The 16,653-nt window shown below is 48.3% G+C and overlaps 1 protein-coding gene across 9 annotated transcripts in view; it reads right to left on the reverse strand.

Annotated features, from left to right (window-relative positions):
• Nucleotides 1-16,653, reverse strand: part of LOC137425176 (ERI1 exoribonuclease 3) — a 317,378-nt gene that overhangs the window by 115,060 nt on the left and 185,665 nt on the right. For 2 of the 9 annotated variants that reach the window (XM_078773392.1, XM_078773408.1), the window contains exon 8: nt 14,625-14,687. The exons of 5 other annotated variants lie outside the window; for them this stretch is intronic. In XM_078773392.1, coding sequence (XP_078629518.1) covers nt 14,625-14,687 — 63 coding nt within the window. Of the gene's footprint in view, nt 1-8,102; nt 8,596-14,624; nt 14,688-16,653 lie in introns of those variants that run through there. 2 more of the 9 variants (XM_078773422.1, XM_078773425.1) reach the window with 1 other exon arrangement.

The following is a 16,653-nucleotide window of genomic DNA, read 5'->3' on the forward strand; positions in this document are numbered from 1 at the left end:
AGGAGTTAGACAAGAAATTTGAGGGGTTAGACAATGGGATAGAAGGGGTGAAACATGGGTTAACGGGGGTGGAAAATAGAATGGCTGCCCAGGAGAATCAGTTAGAGGGGGTGAAAAATGGGTTAATGGGGTTAGAAAATAGGATGGAGGACAAATTGCGGGAAATAGGGGAACAATCCGCCCGGGAAATCGAACAGATGGGGAACCAGATGGAGGAAATACGACGAGGGGTGAGTGAGGAGGTCTCGGGGCTGCGCGAGGAGGTAAAGCGAGGCGAAAAGCGTATAGAGAAAGAGGTGAGAAATAATACGACAAAGTTACAGGGGGGAATAGAAGATCTGACGGAGGAGGTGGAGCAGCTGACAGAGGGACAAACTAAGTTAGTGGAGCAGGTTCAAAAGAACACTGCGGTACTAGGAGGGTTAAAGGCGACACAAAAAGAAATTAAAAACGAATTAATAGCGACGCAGAGGCAATGTCAGATGGTACGGGAGGAACTGACAATGAGGGTGGAAGAGGTGACAGAAGCAATGGAGACGAAGGACCGGGCGGTAAGGACGCACGTAGAAACGGTCACGGTAGCCTTAGAGGACGAACTTGAGGAGACGCACCGGGAAATAAAAGAGGTTAAACAAAAATTAGAGGAAGTGGGAGAAGAGGTGAGTGAAATTAAGAAGGGACGGACAGAAACTAAGAGAGAAATCCGGGAGGAGGTGATGGAATGTGTACAAGGTCTGTGTTCAAATCATGATGCGGTGCTCACTAACCAAATAAAAAGTTTGCAGGTGGCAGAGAAGGTGCGACGAGGTACGGAGGTGAGTGGCAATGTACATGATGTGAGGGGAGATTCAGTCGGCTTGGGGATTGGTTTGGATCCGGGTGTTCGTGAAAGGCCGTTGGTGAGGTGTGTGACAGGACAGGTGTGCGAAAAAAGGGGTGTGCGAGAATGTCCGACCATGGGGTGTGTGAGGAAAAAGTGCACGCCGAGGAGTGAGTGTGCCGTCAAGAGTGAATTGGTCGAAGCGCGTGTGCGAGGGAGCACAGGGAAGCGCGGTGTGGTGAGTGTTACGGAGGAAGTAACGAAAAAGTGTGCGCGGGAGGACGCGCGAGAAAGGTGTGTAACGGACGGGTGCATGGGGAAAGCGCATGCTGTCAAGAGTAAGGGAGAATGCATGCCTGTGGTGAGTGTTACGGAGGAAGTAACGAAGAAGTGTGCGCGGGAGGATGCGCGAGAAAGGTGTGTAACGGACGGGTGCATGGGGAAAGCGCATGCTGTCAAGAGTAAGGGTGAGTGCGCGACTGAGAGTGGAGGTGAGAGTAGTGAGAGTGAAACGGAGCGTGAGCTGGTTGTGACAGGTGGGCGAGGATGTACACCTGGGATGGAAGGATGCACACCTGGAATGGTAGAGCGTGTGTGGGAAGGCACATTTGAGTTGGTAGTGAGGCACGTGGTTGGGTGTGCGGGTGAGAGCACACCTGTGATCGTCACAAAGGAGGTGACCGAGAAAGGGGCGCGAAGCGGTGTATTGGTGAGGTGTGCGAGCAACGAATGTGTGCCAAAGTGTTCGGTGGTCAGGTGTGTGACCAAGTCGGTGAGCGGAGTGAGTGTACCGAGGTGTGGAAGAAAAGGTACGAGGAGAATGGGAACGGCTGCATGTATGAGCAAGAAAGAGGTAGCGTATGCATGTAAGCCTGCAGGTGAAGCGTCGACGGTAACCGGGTTAAAGGTTAGGTCGACTTTTAGCCGGATCGGGCCCTCGGTGCGTGCCGGGCTTCGCGTGCCGCGAGAACCAGCGGAGATCCGAGCCACGGCGGGTTCGAAAGGACCGCCGTGCGCGATCCACGCTGGGCCTCGCGTGGAGCGGCCGCGTCCGGGCTCCACAAGGCGGAGCGGGCAGCTCGATAGGAAGGGTCGTCATGGCGACCACTTTCTATTGAGACGTGCCGGCAGGTCGAGATCGGGACATTGGATGGCTCCACGCCGAAGTGGTGCATGGGATCTCGGCCCGGGTAAGCCTCCGTCCCTGCCCCGAATGCGGGACGTATCCAGCCGCTGGCACAAAAGAACCCGCGTTCATTGCTCGGCTGTACGAAGCCGGGCTGTAGATGTGAATTGGCGCACCGAGAGGATGTAATAAGTAGACGGGTGATGGTGATAGTGATAGTAGTGATTTGAAACGAAATTTAGAAAAGTGAATAGAATTGGCAGTAAATGGAAAATTTTTGAATTGTTGGATTTGGACGAGCGAAATTGGTAGTGAGAGACCCCCGATGTGGTGGGATGGCAAATCCACCATCCCTCACAGGTGGGGGCAAATGCGCAATAGTTTATGGGGTGGCTATGACAACCGAGCCAGGGAGGGCTTGGATAATTGTAGGGATCTAGCGAAGATGACATTAGGTAACGTTAAGTTTAGTTAGTGACTGATACCTGTAGTGGGGACGCAGGTAGATTAGTATGGATGATAATGACGTGGGAGCGCAATAGTTTAAAGGGACGACTGGGAAGCGCAAGTTTCAGAGGGGAGAAGTTAGCTGAGATGATGCCGTGTGTGTGAGGATTGAACAGGTGAGAATGGAACAGGTGTGATTGCACAGGTGTGCAACTGAACAGGTGTGTGGAGCAGTGTATGAGTGAGTGATGGTGATGTGTGTTGCGTTGACCAACTGGTCCAGAAAGAGGAGGAGGGTGCAGGTGGCACCAGGTGAGATTGCACAGGTGTGCAACGACAGGTGAATGAAAGACAGGTGCATGGAATAAATGGTATGGAGTATTGGAATGGATGGTCGTGGAGTGAGTATGGTGGAAATTGTGGAGTGGAGTGGATGGTGCGAAGGTGTGAATGGGGGAAGAGTGGACCCCCATCACGGATACCCGGGGCGGGTAGTGTAAGTGTTAGGTAGAGGGTACAGGTAAATTGTGGTTTGGATATTGGCATCTGTGGGGCGGGTGAAAGAATGGTCTGTGGATGGGTGCATTAGTGTTGTGGAAATGGCTGGGCGTGTAGCCTGTTAGTGTGTGTAGTTGTTTGAGCACTCCACCACTGTGAGGATGTCGGCCAGGTGAGGCCGCAGGTGGGCTCTGGGAGCCGGTAGTAGTTGTTGTGGATGGGGCCCGAGGATCCGGAGGACGGACCCGGGTAGCCCAGTGCCAGAGGGCACCATGGGGTGACAGAGCCAGGAGAGGGGCTGCCCCCAGTTAGATAGGTTAGGGTGAGGAGCTAGGTAAGCTCGGGTGGCAACTACAGTGGTGGAGGTGTGCAGGTGGGTAGACCTGTTGGGAGAGCTACACGTCGCGGCCCAGAAATTGTGCGAGGGCACCGGGAGATGAATCGGGGGAGTGAGACCCCAAATTGAAAAGCACCACAGTTTGGCCAATGGGAATTGGTTTTCAGAACCCATAGTGTAAGAGGGCCAATGGTTTGGCCAGAGAAAGACCCCGGGTAGTGTAAAGTGTGTTAAAATCATTTAGAGGATAGTTAGGATGAAGGATCTCCTCGCACCATCTGCATCCACTCACCTGAGGTGACAGGTACTCCGCACCATGCCATGTTTAATTATTTTTGATGCAAATGTTTTGGATTGTGAGACGCATCATGACGTGGGTGTGACATTGTGCTTTGATGTTCCATCTCTCCCTCCTTATGAGGATTGATGATGAATTGGTGATGGCAAATTTTGAAGTAGAGGGATTGTGGAGACGAATTTGGTATAGGGGAAATATGGGGAAGACGTGACAGTAGTGACGAATTGGTAATGCGTAGATTTTGTACATATGGGGTAAGGGCAAGGGTAGGCTAGGTAACAGGGGGGTGACGTACGGTAGGGACGAGCTTTCTCACTTCGCCCTCCGTACGCATTTCGCCTTGCATTGCCTTTTTGATGTGTACCCTTGAGACCTTACCCCTCGCTCATCTGTCTTGTCCCCCCTTTTTGTCTCCCACATGAGGACCTGAGCGCCGTTGGGCGCCGAGGGGAGCGTGTGTGGGTCGGCCATTGTGCGCCCGAATTTCCCAGAACCAGCTGTCTGCATCGATGCACCACATTATGGACCACATGTCAGTGGCCGAGCACCACTTATGGACCCCATGGGTTGGGGCAAGGCCCCTCTGCTGGAACCGGCCATGAGGGCCCGAAATCTTGCTGGCGGACCTTGGCCACAGGGCACCGATGCCCCACAGGTGAACCACACTAGTCGGCCCTGTGGGCCATAAATAAACGAAAATAAAAAGGACACCTTGGGCACACTTTATTACAAATAGGCCGCCAGTAAGCAAAGCAAAATGGAAATGACAACAACTGGAAGAAATAATAATAACCAGCAGAGGGAGCCGAAGAGCAAGAGACACCTGCAGGGTTGGGTTTGTTGGTTTTATTTTATTCATTGAACAATGGTGACTGCACCGATTGGTGCTTGGGTGTGTATTGGTGCGTTTTTGGGTGCTTTAATGGTGCATTGATGCAGAGCAGACTGTCCTCCCCCCAGAAAGAACAATTACAGGTCCTGGGTTAGTTTTGTAAATAAAAATAGCGTCAATTGTAAATAATGCTTCCCACCGTCAGTGTGTAGTTTGAAGACCATTCCGCAATTCGGTTAACTGTGGGCGTAAGTCTGTTAGGCAGGGTGCAATGGAGCAGCGGGACACATTTATTTATGTTTTAAAACTGTCGCACTCAGGGTCAGGCTAAAAGTAGAGGGAACTACACCTACATGCCACACTAAGGTAAAAGTAATAGGCCCGGGACGTGCCTAAGGGGAGGAGGGTGCAGTGTTGTGAATATGAGAATGTGTTTTTTTTTATTTTGTGGTGGTGGTAAAATGTTGTAAAAGGTTGTTGTAAAAGGTTGTTGTAAAATATCACCCCTCCTCCCTCCGTTGTGGTTGTATAAAGGTCAAAGGGCGTTCCCGTAGTTAGTCCATAGAAAAACATACATGTAGGTCACGATATATCTTTTCTTTTGATAGTTATCTCTTATTCTGTGTTTTAGGATAAGGCTGTGTCTCCCATTAATTAAAAGTACTCCATTGCACCAGTGAAAGAGAATAGACCCCCTTTCCTTCCCATCCCCAAAAGCCTCGATTGCCCATATTACCTCCCCTCCGATCCAATTGCCGCCATTGGCCACGAGGCAGGGTTGGGGAAGAAAGGCGTGTCTCCACCTCGTCATAGAGGGGGAGGAGTGAACCAGCCCCGCTCGACCAACCATGAGCCAGGGGTTTGGCTACAGAGGGCGGAGGAAGAGCGGTGGGGGAGGTTCGCAAAGGTTGAGGGGCGGGGGCCTATATAACCCAAGGCAGGGGTGTGGCAACGAGAGATGAGTTGGTCTGAGTCGGTTGCCAGAGGAGGGTCAGTGGTTGCGGTGGTGAGGAGTGAGAGAAAAGAAGAAAGAGTGAGGGTTTGGACCAGACAGGCAGACGGGAGATGAGCCTTTACCGAGAGACGAGAGGGAGTCCAAGGAGTTGAGTCCAACCAAGAAGTCCAGAGTTGAACTGCAGCTCGAGCCACCGCAACTGCATTTGCTGCAGCTGGAGCCACCGAAACAGCAGCCACAGCAGCGTGAGGCCTGGACGGCAGTTTGGAGCACGGCCGCGGAGGAGCGGCGGCTGCCCAACGAGTCAATCGTGCTGAAGGACCAGTGGACCTCCCTATCCCGCCAGCCATCCATCTCCCGCCAGTCCTATCATCAATTCCCCGCGTGAGTCAGTGTTCTGTTTGTGCTGTCCTGGGTTAGTTAAGTCTGTAGATAAGCTAAATTTGCACTGTGTCATCTGCGTCTTGTACTTGTAAATAAACTGAATTGCTTTTTGTTGCTTGTGTGTAAATAGTAAATAAATTCAGTAGTAATATTTCAAACCTTTTGTCTTTCGTCTTGGCCTTCTTTTTCCTCTTTGCATTCGTCGCCTTTGTCTTTTCCCCATTGGGCAGCTACGGTGCGATACGGCCAAAGTCTGGGTGAATCGGGTGAGTTTGTTAGGTCGCGGTCTTACACCACCGCTCGGTCTATAACATCTAACCGCGATCTATAACAATATATATGTATATAAATATATATACACAGACTTGGCATTTAATATGGATTTTTTTTTTGTGGGGGTGAACTTACTTTTCAAGATGACTTAGAACCAAAAGTTCATTGGAATTATGTTGAAACTATTCTAGATTTTGTTAATGTGACCTTTAAAAGAAACAAAAACCACATTTGACATTTCGAAGCAAATAAATTGATCCTTGAAAGTGATGTAACCTGATATCGAACTCAATTCACAGACAGTAGTGTGTTAAACTCCTGTGCGTTTTCCAGAAGTATCTTTTTATTTTGCACATTAGCCAAATTTTTTTTCAACAAAAACAAAAGTTAAATTATGACTGGGATTACGGACAGTAAAATTACAGTTCAGTACTTCGTGTAACCCCCACGAGCATTCAGGAGAGCACGTAAAAGTTGAGGCATGCTGTTCACGAGATTTGCCAAGGTTTGGACAGGAATCGCTTGCCATGCAGTTACAATAGCCTGCTGCAATTCATGCACAGAGGCAGGCTGCTGGTCCAAGTTGTCGATTTGACGCGTTAATTCTGCCCACAAGTTCTCTATCGGATTCATATCCGGGGACATGGCAGGCCACTCCATATGCTCTACACCACGGTCAGCAAAAAAGTGTTGGATTATGCGAGCACGATGAGGCCGTGCATTGTCATCTTGGAAGACAAAGTTTCCTCGAAAGGCTGCACGAACAAATGGAAGCAATGTTTCTTCCAGAATGGCCCTGTACTTGAACTGGTTCAGGTTTCCATTCAGAACAACGAGGTCAGTTTTGCCCCCTGCATGAAAAGCAGCCCAAACGGTCACCCCACCACCTCCAGCTAGAACTCTTGGCACTATACAATCTTCGTTGTAGGCTTCATGCACTTGTCTGCGCACTCGGACGCGGCCATCTTGACGATAGACCAGAAATCTAGACTCGTCACTGAAGATCACGTGATTCCAGTGTCCTGGCTGCCATTGACGGTGCTCTCTGGCCCACTGCAATCGGCGCTGGCGGTGTTGTCTGGTCAGACGTGGCTTTCTCAGGGGACGACTGGCACGATAGCCTGCTTGAACCAGTCGTTGGTTGACTAGCCTTCTGGATACAGGCACATTTGTCAGTTGCTGCCATTCAGCCCTAAGCCGATTAGCTGACTTGGTACGGCCATTGCGGACTCACCGGTGCAGCTGGCGATCATCCCTCCTTGTGGTTCTGCGGGGACGTCCTGGCCTCGGTATTGGAGTAGGGACACCCCTTTGAGCATTTCGTTTCAGGATCTTTGACACCTGACCTTGAGTGATGCCATACTGCCGAGCAATAGCATGCTGTTTCATGCCGGAATTTCATAAAGCGACCACTAAATGACAAACAGCATTGTCGAGTTGACGGACCATCTCCAGAGGAAGCGGCAATAACTTTTGTAGACGTGCAGCAGTTGTTTTCCACTAATACAGAACACAACAACCCTTATATACCCGATTGTGAAGCCAATCGTCAAATGTACCTGTCCGTACATTTTGTCACGCCACCTGTGATATCATCCTGTTATTGACTTCTTGCTGCGACAGACAATCAGTGACATGGTTCTTTTAACAAAGAAATCACCGAAGTGTAAAAGAAACTCACCAGATTGATATACTGAGTTCAGAAAGTAAACCCAAGTCAAGAAAAAAAAAAAATTCCACATTAAATGCCAAGTCTGTATATATGTATATATATATATATATTTTGGGTGAGTGTTCGAATAATTGTTAAGCGGGCGCACAGCGGGCCTGTAGAGATTGTATTATCTACTTGTATTGAAATATATTCAGAGTCCCAATGACTTGTGGTCTGATTGGCATTCCCATCTGAGCACTTTTCTCTTGATGCTGCAATCACAGGTTCAAATCTCATGTAATCATCCAGCCATGACCTTTCCAGAGCATCGGTTCTGCTGAAACGGTTTCCATTGCTGAAAATCAATCCTGGACAGGTTACCATTCTGTTGCAGGATGCTATATAGGTTAATCGGATAGGGATATGGCCGGGGATGGTCTAAAAATTCCCGATATATTGTTTCAATTATTTTTTTATTGTCTACTAATATCTCTCTCATTCACAAAAAAGTATATTAAGATGTCTCCTCGTAAACTTGTCCAACATAATACAGTATATGTACAAGTTCCATAGATAAAGTGAGTGAGTGAGTGAGTGAGAAGAGTGAGTGAGATAGAGAGGAGAAATGAGAGGGAGAGAAAGAATCTTCAGAATTCCTTCAGGTTCATTCACTGCAGTATAATGGCCATCAGAAACATGGAGTGGGATACATTCTTATAACACAAAACACATCAAGAGAAACAATAATTACACAAACAGCCTTCCACTCTCACAGCACACTCAAAATAATACATAAATCCTCGAAAACCTAAAAAGTACCATGCCAACCATTTCTAGCCAGCCTAGGTTCACAATCGACGACCTGGGCATCATTCGAGGCTTTGACACTTTACCTGTATTCACGTAACATGCAATCAGCGAGAACACCAAAGAACCAAGAAGACAACAACATAACACTCCAGGTCATCGTCCTGCAATAAGACAGAGATAGAAAAAACAGATTACAAGAAAACAAGTTTGGAATTTTTTTTTTAACCCTTTGAGTACGGATGACGTCCAGTGCGAAAAAGTGCGTCCATCCACGAAAAAGTTTTGTGTACGGATGACGTTACTACACGTCATCGACTATACCTATAAATAGATCGTCAGTACGTGGTTGCATTCCCGTAATGCCAAATTAATCACGTTTTATGAAATTTATCGAGGTTCGAGAATTTTATTTTAATTTGTTTAGGTTGCTGGGGATCCCGGGATTATCAAAAAAAAATCCCGTACTCAAAGGGTTAATTGTGATAAAGTTGGCCAGATAAATAAATGAATTGTGTTTTGGCAATGCCAATGATTTAGAGGTTTTTAAAGAAGCCTGAGGGATTACTCTTTTTCAGGAAATATATTATTCAGCGAATTAGATTTGATATCTCTGTTTCATGTCAAATTAACGGTCCACAAATCGAATGAAACAAAAAATATATATATACAAAACTACTGGATCATTTATGGTCAGACATGACATAATTAATGTCTTTCTTATCAATAAGCAAAGAAAGGAAATTGCATTCCAGTCTGAAAACTTGCGTAAAAACGGCCTGCTCGTTTTGAAAGCACTGCGAGATCTTCAATTTCTACATGCAGCTGTTAGCAGATGAGGTAAAAGGCCTAACATGTCCTCTGAAAGTACAGCATACTCTAATGATGCAATGGGCTGTGCGGAGAAGAGCACCAGGGTGACGGTTTACATTCAGATTATTATTATGTATTTTTTTTGTATACTGAATCGAGGCTCGTGAAAGAGCTAACATTTACTTCACAAACAAATCAACCAAACAAACAAAATATATAAAAAGAGGGAGCGGAAGACAAGATGGGGAAAGAAGGGGAAGCACACAAACACAACATTTGAGAGCAGGGAGATATGTGGAAGGGAGAGGGCTTGGGGGGAGGAGGTGTGGGAAGGGGGGGGGGGGGGAGGAGAGGGAGAAGTATAAAACACAAGGACACCAAGGACTTCCAGGACAGAAGTTGGAATTTCAAAAAAGTGGAATTGGGGTGAAATTAGCGGGGTAGAAAAGATCAAGGTTTTGGATGGGGGAAGATAAGAGATGGTGGTGAACAGCTGTTTTAAAGACCTGGAGGGTGGAGTGGGATTGAAGAGAGTGAGGGAGTTTGTTCCAGAGGCGGGAGAAAAGAAGAATGAAGGAGTGAAGGTGAGCAGAGAGTCTTGATTTTGGCAGTTTAACCAGAAGAGGGTTGCAGGCAGATCTTGTGCGACCTGTAGGAATATTTGCGGGACAGAGCCCAGAGAGAGCTGGGGGGGTGGGGGGGGCAAGGCCAGAGAGGAGTCGGTAGAAGACGGAAAGACCACCAACCTGCCTGCGGTGAGTGAGTGAGAGGCCCTTGGAGTTAGCTTCATCGCGGGAGATTCCAATGATTCTGAATGCTTTGGTTTCAACAGCGTGAAGACGAGCTAGGTGTGAGGCAGGAGCACCAGCCCAGAGGGGAGAGCAGTATTCCATTGAGCTGCGGATGAAAGCCTTGTATGTGGTGAGGAGCTCAGGTGTGCCAAGGAAGGACTTCGCACGACGGAGGATGCCCAGTCGGCGACTGGCTTTGGAGGCCAGATTTGAAATGTGGTTTTCCCAGGAAAGATCATGGCAGATAGTGAGACCCAAAAGTTTGAGTGACAGAACTTCTTGGAGAGGATTATTCAGAAAGTGGATGGGAGGGTTGTCCAGTCAGTCTTTTCGGAGAGACATCGTAAGAGTGTGAGATTTGTCAGGATTGAAAGACATGTTCCACTTGTTTGCCCAGTCTGTGATTTTGTCCAGGTCTGCAGAGAGTGAGGAGGCTGCAGACTTGCCGATCTGAGGGATGAAGAATGGAGCGACAGAGAGTAGAGTCATCAGCAAAGAGATAGAGAGGATTTTCAAGAGAGTCAGAGAGATCATTGATGAAGCCCAGAAAAAGCAAAGGGCCCAGAACACTGCCTTGGGGAACTCCAGCCTGAACAGGAATAAAAGATGAGAGAAACCCATTCAGGGCCACACGTTGACTATGACTAGAGAGGAAGTCCGCCAGCCATGCGTGGAGATTTCCATGGATACCAAAAGAGGAGAGTTTGGTGAGCAGAGCGGGGTGCCAGACCGTATTGAAGGCACGTGATATGTCAAGGGAGACTGCTCTAATTTCCTGTTTGGCATTGAGGACCTCCATCCATTGTTGAGAAAGCAGAAGCAGCATGCCCAGAGTAGAGTGACCAGGTCTGAAACCAAATTGATGATCAGAGATCAAGCCATTGGAGAAGAGGAAAGATTTCATATCTGAAGCAATGATGGATTCCATGACTTTGCTGATAATAGGGAGAAGGCTGATTGGTCTGTAGTTGCTGGGATCTGTTTTTGCACCTTTTTTGTGCAAAGCGGTGATGTTGGCAGATTTCCAAGCAGATGGAAGATGACCTTGAGCAAAGGAAAGGGTGAAGAGAACAGAGAGAGGGAGTGAAAGAGCGGAAGAACAGGATTTTAGGACCCGTGGTCTGATGCCGTCAGGTCCAGTTGCAGAATCAGAGTCGAGGATTGACGGAAACTTTTCCACCTTGTCAGGAGGAAAGGACACAGAGTCCAGGAGCAGCTGGGTACGACTGGGTACGGTGGGTACAGAGAGGGATGGGTTTGGGACACAAGATTTAGAGGCAAACACAGAGTTGAGACATTCAGCTTTTTCACGTGTGGAGTCAGCCGTGTGGCCATTTGAGGTGAGGGAGGGGATGGAGGGGGAACAAACACCAGAAACAGATTTGACCAGACGCCACCAGGATTTGGAAGAGGGAGACAGATAAGAGAGTTCAGTCCTGAGAACGGAGAGATATTGTTTCCTGGCTCTCCTGAGGGTGGACACACACTTGTTTCGGGCTTTGTGAAAGGAAATGAGATTTCCTTCCGTTGGATTTGCTTTCCAGGAGACGAAAGCAAGTTGTTTCTGGGCAATAGCCTCACCACAAGATTCCGTGTACCATGGATGGGAGGAAGGGTATGACAACTGAAGACGAGATGGGATAAATCTGTGCATGAGAGAGAGGAATTTCCTTTGGAAGAATTCCCAGGATGAGTTGATGTCAGAGGCGGTCGAGATGGGAGACCAGTCCAGATGATTGATGGCTCCTTGAAGACCGTGCCAGTTGGCCTGAGTGAAATGCCAGACTCGTCGACGCTGAGGAGGCTCTCTGAGAATGGTCAGAGAGATGTCCACTTTAACAAGCACATGATCAGATGAGCCGATTGGAGCAGAAGAAGAGCAGCAGACATTTTCAGGGAAGTTAGTCATAACCAAGTCCAGAAGAGAAGAAGCTCCGTTGACTGAGATCCGGGTCGGGAAATTGACAGATTGTGTCAGTCCCAGTGAGTCACAGAAGTCCTTTGCTGAAGAGCTATGGCTGGTGAGAGAGGTACCCACACCCAGCCAACTGGCATGGTGACAATTGAAATCACCATATATGAGGAAGAGAGAGTTGGGATGGGTAGATAGAAGTTGGTCCATATTATCAGACAGCGAGATGGAGATGGAGTCATCACTGTTTGGTGGACGGTACAACACACATATGAACAAAAGGTGGGAGCGAAGGGGAAGCCATAGCCAAAGGTATTCCTGGGGGTGAGGTGGAGAGAGGGCAGTGCAGGGCGAGTGAGGAAGAGAGTTTTTTTATAAAGATAGCAACCCCCCCCCCCCTCCAGGACGAGGCTCAGGTCTATCATACCGGAGGAGGGAGTAATCTGGGAGAGATGCCAAGGAATCAGAGACATCATGAAGGAGGAAAGTTTCTGTTAAGCAGATCACGTCTGGTTTGTCAGAAGCAACCTGTATGGAGAGATCAGTCAAGTTTGAGCGAAGGCCCCGGATGTTTGAGGTCCATACTGTTAAAGAAGAGGAAGGGGGAGCATCGGATACAGAACAGGGGGGGAGGGGGGGGGGTGACCGGTAGGGTAAGATGTGGAAGAGGAGGAAGAGGAAGGGAGAGCTGTTGAAGGTGTGTCAGAGATTTCAGAATAGCTTGGAGAAAGGGAAGAATTGGGTGGACAAAAGGTTTGATGGTGATTGGGTGAGGCACAGTGAGGTGTTATTTGAGGAGGGGGAAGAGTGAGGCAGAAGGTTGAGGGAGATGAAGGTGAAAGTTGGAAGGGGGAAGAAGCGGGGAGGATGCTTTGAGGAGGAGGGGTGAGAGGGGAGTCTCGGAGGGGAGGAGCGAGGGAGAGTCTCGGAGGGGGGTGGGGGGGGTGTGCGGGGAGTTTAGGAGGGAAGGGGCAAGGGGGGAGATTTGAAAGGGATGGGTGATGGCCGATGGGGAAGATTTGGAGAGGAGGGGCAAGGGGGAAGATTTGAAAGAGATGGGTGATGGGGATGATTTGGAGGGGAGGGGCAAGGGGGTAGATTTAGAGGGGAGGGGTGATGGGGAAGTTTTGGAGGGGAGGGGTGATGGGGAAGTTTTGGAGGGAAGGGGTGATGGGGAAGATTTGGAGGGGAGGGGCAAGGGGGTAGATTTGGAGGGGAGGGGTGATGGGGAAGTTTTGAAGGGGAGGGGTGATGGGGAAGATTTGGAGGGAAGGGGTGATGGGGAGGTTTTGGAGGGAAGGGGTGATGGGGAAGATTTGAAGGGGAGGGGCAAGGGGGAAGATTTGAAAGGGATGGGTGATGGGGAATATTTGGAGGGGAGGGGCAAGGGGGAATATTTGAAAGAGATGGGTGATGGGGAATATTTGGAGGGGAGGGGCAAGGGGGAATATTTGGAGGGAAGGGGTGATGGGGAAGATTTGGAGGGGAGGGGTGAGATTGGATTTTGAAAAGTGTACGATTAATGGGAAACGAACATTTATTGCAAAATGAGTTTCTTGAGACCTTCGAGTCAAAAATACGTTTGAGGACGCTGAAGGATGGGTGGAGTGCTGGAGAGTTTAGGGAATGTATGAAAGAGGCACTGTAAGAGATGGAATTTTTTTTTGGAATGAATAGATTTGGTGAGCAAGTCGAAAGCATCCTTTTATAGAAGAAGAAGAAAAAGGTGTTATAGTATACGACAGAATACAGTTCTTCAGGGGACAGATTAAGCATTTTTTAACAATGTGATCATGTGATCACGAAAAACGTGGTCGAAGAACGAACAAACAAATAAGAACGAACAAACGGATAAGAACAGAGAAGGAAATATTTTTGGGGTTTTTTTTTTTTGAGGAGATTTTAAAACAAGGAAGTATGGGATGAAAAGACCGGGAAAAACAGAGACCGGAAAGTAATTGCAGCGCGATCGAAGAACCGCTGAGACAAAAACAAAGCCTCAAGCCAAGGTCGGACACGGTGGCCTACTACACTAGGCCTCAGAATACGCGACACGAACTAACCGACGATTCTGTACACAGGTATGAAAAACCAACACCGAGAATCCTATTAAAGACACACCAATAGGTACATACATGGAAAGAAAGATACAGTTTCGACAAAAACACAATTGTGAAAAATTACTTAACTTCGAAAGCGTGCGCGGCTGCGTGCATGGACAGCTTTGAAGAGACGTGACCTCCAATCTTGCGCATGCGCAGACCCGCAATTCGCAATCTCAACCCGCAATGCGCAATCTCAGATCGTATTCAATTCGAAATCGGACTCGGACAAGAAAACCCAGAGGTGAGCAAGCTACCTTTGAGCGATCTCCTGGCAGTTGCTAGTTGATGCCATGAGACGATTCCGAAATGGGTGTTTCTTGCTGTCAGAAGGTCTGAGCTTTCCTGAATAACTTTTGAACCACCACATTTTATTACTATGGAAGAATCAGATAAGAGGTTTGGATATTAGAGTAGAGTGCCCTTTTAAAATACTGTACTGGTATCGAGCATTTCCCAGTGTAACCCCGTGCTACCTGCCGCATGGTCGGGTAGTCTGCGACTAAACTGACTACCCTCACTGGCTTGCCAGTGGGGTGGGTGACTGTGACACCCTGCAGGACTAAAAACAATACCTGTTAAAGGGCAGACAAGCTCCCTCCATGAGCCAACGGCCATCCAGTAAGGTGTGGTGTCTCCTAAAAAACACACATCCGATTGGACCGGATTTTTAGGTAGTAGGTTGTAGACAGCAACCGCCCAGGGTAGTACTACCGTTCCGACTTAGCAGTGTTACTGTGGTGCCCGGAACCATCTTACACTCTCCGTGTCAGGATTGCTGGTCTTACTGTGTGTCTCACTCAAACTATAGCTACCAGGCCGGCTTCCAGCTCTCTTTCTTGCAAATAAACATCATACACTTTTCATCATACACTTTTCTTACTCATTTTCACTCCTCCCCTTTACATTTTCTTTCTTTCTTTCTTTCTCTTTCTCTTTCTCTCTCTCTCTCTCTCTCTCTCCCTCTCTCTCTCCCGCCCCCTGCTGGCCGTTCGTGTGTTGGGTGCGGTGTCATGGCGTCTGTTCGTGTCTTGGCATTGTAGCTCCGTGCTCGTGGTTTGTATCTTTACCCTCCCCTTACCTTTTCTCACCTTTGTTCCGTCTTTTGTGTGTCACCCTTCCACGTCATCATACCCCCCCCCCCCCTCTTGAGAGTGAGAAAGTGAGAGAGCACACGTGGTGAGACCGGTAAAGGTTCCCCCTTAGGGCGGTTCCCTCTTCGGGTTTTTTTCGCCTCGTGTTACAAATCATAATCCTTTTTCCGTTTCTTTTTTCGTAAATATTTTTATTTTTCGTTTGTTTACTGGAGCTTTTTGGCTTCATTAACCTTTATACATTTACCCTTTGTTTAAACGTGGAAACGATGGCGGATAGCTCTCGTTACACGTCTCTTGAAGCGCTAACCCGGAAGCATGGGTTAGTTTGCTCACCTCCGTCGGGAATCGATGTGGAGGCCATTATCCTTGCGGTCGGAGAGTTAATCGGTTTGGATAATGTAAAAGCGGCTTCTCGCATGAATAAACGCGTGGTAATCTTTGTTTCCACAGTGCCCATGGTTGCTCAAATAGTCGAGCACGGGCTATTCTTTGCTCCCGACGTGTTTGTTCAGGTATGTCCACTCGACACGCCGGCAGTTCGGGTTTCTCTCTCTAACGCTCCTCCGTTCCTTAAGAACAAAGACCTGGTTACTGAACTAAACAAACTTGGTTCTGTCGTCTCTTCAGTTACTATGGTTCCTGTACGAGGGAAAAATAACCGTTTAAAACACGTCATGTCCTTTCGTCGTTTTGTTTATATGATTTTACCGCGTGGTGTAACCTCTTTAAATGCGGTATTGCCCTTCAAGGTCGAAGGTCACACTTATCGGGTCTTTGTCTCCACAGAGTCTCTAGTTTGTTTTGAGTGTGGTCAATATGGTCATTTAAAAGACTCGTGCCCGAAAAAGTCCGCAGATAGAGCCACTAGCCTGAATGGTGATGAACAGCAGGGCTCTACTGAGATCGTTGTCGATGAGGTAAACAGTATGGGTGGTGCTGATGCAAACCCCATTGTAGACAAACAGAGAACCAGGAAAAGAACCCTCCCACCTTCTAGCGACCTCAACGAGCCTGATAATAAGGTCTTGGCCTGTCCTCCAACCTTCGCTCAAGTGGTTAGTGAAGGTTATGGTGGAGCGCGACCTCCTCCTCAGCAGTTTCCTCCAGTTGAGGAAATTGCTCAACCTCCCCCGCCTTCAGAATACTCTGAGGGTAATGTGATAAATGCTGAAAATGTATGTGTTGGCCAGACAGCACCTGAGTCTCTCCAGTGTTCTGAGGGTAAACCTCCATGTGAGGTTGAGCCTCCATGTGTGTCCCCTGATGAAGCTTGTGTTGATTGTGCCACCCCTCCCTCTGTGGGGAGTGGTGAGTGTGTTGGAACTAGTGATCTGTCTGTGGAATCCTCCATTGAGGCAGCTGAGCCTTGTCAAGCTCATGGTCAGCAGGGCGATAGTGCTGAAGTCTCAGATTTTCACGTCGATGAGCCTGTTGCCTCAGCAATGGACTCTCAATGCAATGATTGTGACTCTGATGGGGGTTCTTCCGTTGCCTCACTGAGTGATGG

This window comes from Myxine glutinosa, chromosome 1, assembly GCF_964187855.1.
Source record: "Myxine glutinosa chromosome 1, kmMyxGlut1.1, whole genome shotgun sequence".
In the NCBI taxonomy this organism is placed as follows: domain Eukaryota; kingdom Metazoa; phylum Chordata; class Myxini; order Myxiniformes; family Myxinidae; genus Myxine; species Myxine glutinosa.